At 29.7% G+C, this 6,000-nt stretch overlaps 1 protein-coding gene across 6 annotated transcripts in view; it reads right to left on the bottom strand.

Annotated features, from left to right (window-relative positions):
* Nucleotides 1-1,577: 1,577 nt before the first annotated feature.
* Nucleotides 1,578-6,000, bottom strand: part of RAB23 (RAB23, member RAS oncogene family) — a 46,111-nt gene continuing 41,688 nt past the window's right edge. For all 6 annotated transcript variants that reach the window (XM_003769179.4, XM_023503061.2, XM_023503064.2 and 3 more), the window contains one exon: nt 1,578-5,666. In XM_003769179.4, the coding sequence (XP_003769227.1) occupies nt 5,527-5,666 (140 nt within the window). In that variant the 3' untranslated portion in view covers nt 1,578-5,526. The remainder of the gene's footprint in view (nt 5,667-6,000) is intronic.

Raw genomic sequence — 6,000 nt, 5'->3', positions numbered from 1 at the left:
AAACTTGCAGATTTTCAGAACTTTCTGTCAACCACACCCAAACTTAAAAGAAAATTTAACATATAAGAATCAATATCAAAGATCAATTTTAAGGAACTAATAAACATGGACAAACCATTTAAACACGGACAAATTTTTTTTTTACATGTGAAATTTATACTATATGTTTAAGATCCATATATAGGGTAGCTCAAAAGATTGGCAGAATTAAGGTAAAAATAGTAATCATGTTATATAAATGAAGTGCAGAGGAAAAATAGACACAAAGGCAGAGTGGGGAGGAGAGCTCATAGTTCTAAAAATCTATTCACATTGGGAATGGATTCAATAGGCAACACTATATATATATATATATATATATATATATCACAAAAGAGTGTAGCATCCTCCAAAATCTATATGAAATAAGGGAGGAGGAATGGATAGATGGGGAAGCAAAGAGTAAGGGAAGAAGACAAGTGAGGGATCCTTGGGTGAGGAGAGGTTAAGTAAAAGGAAGTCAAGTTATGGAGCAGAATTTAATTAGTCAGCAGGGATAGGAAAGATATGTGTGTGTATATGCATGTGTTTCTTCCAAATGAAAAAAGATGAACATTCATGAATATAATTTCTTCTAATAATATATACACTTTCTTGATCTAGCAATTTGTTGCTATTTATTTCGAAACCTCTCTGATGTTTTGCTGGGCACATGATAATATTTTGTTTTGCTTTATTTTGTTTTATATTCCTTTGTCTGTTATTTTTTTCTTACTGTTTTTCCAAATAAAAATTTTTTAAAAATAAAATTATAGATCTCTTTTCTCTAATACGATCAATTTTAAGATAAAAATTAAAGTAAAACAAAATAAAAAAGCTTTCTCCACTATATCAAGGGCCCTCCTACTCTAAGAATAAAACACCTCTAGCATTTAGGACAGAGCTTAAGTTCACAGTAGCTATTCAATGATGTCTTACTGAATTAAGCAGTATAGTCTTCATCAAACGCATACCTGTAGGTCTAGAACTACACCAAAATCATCAAAGTAAAATATATTAGAGGAAGGGATTGGCAAAGGTTATTATTAAAGGTATTAAATGGATTTTGTGTTGGAAATGGGCTCAGAACTAGTTTGGTGTTACAATTTTACCTTCCCTCATGGATATACCTACAGCTGTCACTCATCAATATACTGTATAGATGTGAACTATTAAAAACAAGGTCTAAGCCTAAAACTTGCCCAATATTGTACGGAATACAATTTCTCAACTTAATAAAATTATTTTAAGGCCATCTATTAAGTTATTATAGGATAGCAGTTTCAGCCTTTCCAAACTACCATTCTCCTAAAAAACATATGAATGTTGACAAATGAGGTAAGTGATTGTACTGCAACAAATAAAACTATTTCAACCAAGTGACATTAAATTTTGTTTTAAAAATAATTAGGTTAAACACTGTCATTGTACAGTACATGTGAACATTCTTAGGATCTTATAAATTTTTTTCAATTATATTACCTTTTTTTTTTTTTTAAAGTACTGGGGGAAAAGTTCCATTTCAACTCTGATGAAATAAGTGGACTAACGAAAAGTCAGTTTTAAAATTACTTTATTTTTTACTTTTTCATATTTTGTCATGAAATTATTTCACATGATACATTTCAAATTAATTTTGAGGCTTTAATTTGTAATCCAACAGTTACATACAATGATTTTTTCCTATTCAAATAAACAAGATCATGTTCAAATAACTAAATTATTAAAGGGGTTTAATTTTTCTTTTAGTCCTGACTTACTAGATTTTAGTTTCTATTAATCAACATCCCATTACACATCTCTCAAGATAGAAAGGGATGACCAAATTATTTCAGTAGTGATGACTGGAGCCTAATGATATGTAAAAATTTTGTTAATGGAAATTACTTAAATGTATGATAGGCTTAAATGTTTTGAAAATAAAAATCTAAATGTTGACATCATGTTCTTCCAGTGCAAATGGTATTCAGTTCAATCAACAATTAATAGTATTTTATCTACATTTTCATCAGATCATTATTCAGCATTTCACAATATTTTGAATTTTTATTCAGCTAGTTAATTTTATTTTTGGAGAAAATGGATAGCCTAATATATCAATGGCAGCATTTTCAGCAAGTAAACAATAACTACTTTAGAAATTCAGAAACTGTGAGGTCAACAATCAATAGTACTATTGTTATCCGTTCACTTAAAGTAATACAATACTTTTAAGTGGGAGAATTAACTCCTAAGGCCAATTTTTTCAGATCTAAAACATTTTGAGATCTAAAATGATCATAATTCCTAAAATTCATAGGCACAGTGGAATACATTAATGAGAGAAATTTCTCTTTGAGCACTAAATTGCCCAGCTTCTAAAAGACAACCAAATATTTTCCATCCCATAAGTATGGAATATCATTCTCTTTTTGTTAGTGTTACTTTGTATTTTAGTTTTCCCAAAACACAAGTATGCTATAAATCTGGAGCAGATAAAAAGTAGCCTGATGAGATTTCACCTAAATGATACTGTCCCAGACAGGCTACTCTATATGCTATTTAACCAGTAGGCAGACTATTCCTGACAAGGAAAATGAGTACCTGAGGAACTCTCAAATATGGCAATTTTTCCTCAGCATGTCAGCATGCTAAGAATTATTAATTTTAAAATTAGATTAGCAGCACAAATGTACAATAACCTGGAATCTGAAAAGGGCTATTTCATTTATTAACTGTACTTTAATTTGAGGTTTTATACCAAAGTAAACTAAAAGAAATAAAATATATGTTAAAAATTTTTAAAGTCAATTAAATTGGGAAATATCTTCATAATCTGATTTAAGCAATTTTATTCTACTAGAAAATTGAAGCCAAGATTATATTGTGAAGTAATGATTGATATAGTTAGGCAAAAGAACAGTAGTACAAATGAATGTTATTTTTGTAAAAAGAAAAAAATTAAATGCATAAAATCCTATTACAAAAAGACTACTCTTATCAGTTTGTGCATTTAATATATAGCAGAGTAAAAAATAACATCTGTATTTGTTATCTGAAACAAATTCAATGCTTTCATATAAATGGAATGTGTATGTATATACATATGCATATATATGTATATGTGTATGTATATGTGTGTGTATGTATATGTGTATATATGAGATTTTCCCACAAAAAAGACTGATCTAAGAAATTATACAAGGAAAAATAAAAGTGTAACAATTATGAAATGTTTAATATTGGGGACTTAGGTTTTCTTCATTGTAAGTCCCAATGCCAGCAATGATCTATGACAACTGCCAGCACGAGAATTAAGTATTTTATATTACTATGTTAATAGATGTAACTCCAGATTATTTTAGTGTTTGTAGAGCAATATCCTCTTGCTATAACCCTTGAAAACTCCAAACTGTCATTCTAGGATTTCACTAGCTTTAATAAAAAAGAATTTCTGCTGGCTGTATATTGACTTAGAAAACCACAAATTAACAGTCTGTTTTATTGATTTTTATTTGTTAAATATCCCAGTTACATTTTGATCTGATGGGGGAGGGGGAGAAATAAGGGGAAAATAAGTCCACTGTAGACTGTTACAAAGTCTGACACTTCCAGTTTAGGGAACTCCCAGCTAGCAAAGACCTTCTATCAAAGCAGATCTGTCACTGTTTTGAAATCTATGGTCTTAGAGAACTGCCTGGAGTAACTGAGAGGTTAGATGATTTGCTGAAGGTCACAGGGTCAACTTGTGGGAGAGCTAAGACTTGAACTGAGTCTTTCCAGATGTCTAAGCTAGTCCTCTAACATACCATGTTACTTTAAAATATCCAACATACCATATGAAAACCTGGGGATAATAAGTTCTCTTTAAAAAAAAAAAAATACTAAGTACAAGTAAATGTAAAATGATTTCATGACATTTTTCAAGAAACCTTCTTTCCCAGTACCATTGTAAAATCCTATAACATTCAACTATGTTAAAATGGTATACAGAGAGTAAACAAACCTCCTAATATTTATCATTAACTTATAATGACAAATATTAATAGGATATATACATTGCCTAAGTAAATAGTCTCTACTCACAATTTTTATACTCTGGCACTTACTGTTTACAGTATTAAAATATTTCTTTAAAAAATTATTTTTGCATTTTCTCCCAATGGAATTTTCCAGAAGAAAGGTATTCTATAAATTTGAGATTATAGAAATTCTTAAGGGATAAGCTTAAAACATCTTACAAATTATATAAATAAAGAGATGTTTCTGATATGCTGGCCATTAAAAAATAATCTGTTAAAAAAAAAAAAGGACAACTTTTGTGGAATTAAAATTTTTTAAGCTGCTGCTTATTAAATTATACTCATAAATTTTAAGTTTTCAACATGGTGCTCAGCAATTAAATATGTTACATATAGCCTATCACTTCACAGAATCTTATGGATAACTGCAGCTATGCAAGAATCTTAACACTCCCAACATTTGATGATATAAGTGTATCATTTTTAAAGATGACCATGTAAAAAATTTAGTTATTACATGTTTTTAAAAGCTACACTATTAGCCTGAAATAAGCTTAGTATTAGTGAAGTAAATATATGTTCCTCTTTTTATTGAGCTTTTTAACCTGGAAAATTGTTTTTAGAAGACATCAATCAAGAAAAAGTAAGACAGTTGAAGCTTTCCCATCAAGAAAATATATATATCTTTTTTTTTTTGGCACAATGAATTTTTTAAACTTTTAAACCTGTACCTGGGTACAGGAAGAAGCAATTTCATCTTGCAAAGTATAGGCTTGGAATTTCTCATTTGAAATGCACAGTTTAAATAAGTGGGTATGTATATGTATGTAGCAGTAGTAGCCTTTTATGCATGTTGGTCAGAAACTTAAGTGTCCTTGGTGAAATACTGTACTTACATTCGGCTTAACTTTAGTACCAGATATCTACATGCATACCTCTGATAATATTCACATATTATACAGATATTGCACAAGTAAAGTTGCCAATACATTAATGCTGTCTAGGCAAGATTTACAATTTACCTCTCAGAATTATACTTTTCCTTAAAGGCTGACTGATAAATTCCATTAAAAGAATGCCGTTTCATTTGGTCCATAGTTAATATGAAGATCTGTTGTTTGTGTTTTTAATATTCTTTAAAATTCAGCAAAACCTGTTTTTCATGTTTTTTAAAATGTTCCTTCAAAACAGGAGAAGCATCGTCTAATTATGTTTGTGTATGTGTGTTTGTGTTTGTGTGTGTATCTGTATAGATATAGATATATAGAGAGATATATAAATTAAAATCAGTGTACAGAGGGTAGCAATGATTCCAATTTTGCCACCAGAGGTCTCTCTGTACACATTAAAGAACACAGCCACAGCAATATTTAAGTTCACCATCCATCAGAGATCCTGTAGGTGCAAAGTCTGCTAGAAAACACATTAACATACCATTACAGCTGGGTGCTTAATTGCACAGCTTAATTCAATTTCTGCCTTTCTTCCCCCTCCCTTGTAAATGGCTTTAAGGTATACTGCAGCTGCTAAAAGGGCTTCTGTTTTTCTTGGTTCTCTGTTTGTTAGGTCTGAGATTGATGACATCTCCACCATTAAGTGTGCTAGAATTCTGGCCAGGGTGACTTCCACCAACTGTATTAAAGACACCTATAAATGGAAGGGAAAATGCAAATTATTCTGGATCAGCAAAGCAGCATACTATCATATGATTTGAAGCTAAGACTATTATTATTAGTAAATAATTGTATTTATTTAAATGCTAATTCCAATACTCTCAATTATCTGTTTTATTCTAAAATTTCAAGTGCTATTTTTGAAAGGCAATTAATTACATTAAAACTATTTACAATTTAAATATTTTAAATGCTACTGATAGATTTTGTTTTTAAATTTCAGTTGTTCATAATAAAAATACTATGGATTTAAAAGTTTTAATATAAATTATTCCCATAGAAAGTAAAAAGTGAATACAAATTGCTTA

This window comes from Sarcophilus harrisii, chromosome 4 (genome assembly GCF_902635505.1).
Source record: "Sarcophilus harrisii chromosome 4, mSarHar1.11, whole genome shotgun sequence".
Taxonomy (NCBI): Eukaryota; Metazoa; Chordata; class Mammalia; order Dasyuromorphia; family Dasyuridae; genus Sarcophilus; species Sarcophilus harrisii.
The sequence above is the reverse complement of the archived record's forward strand: the minus strand, read 5'-3'. Positions and strand labels throughout refer to the sequence as shown.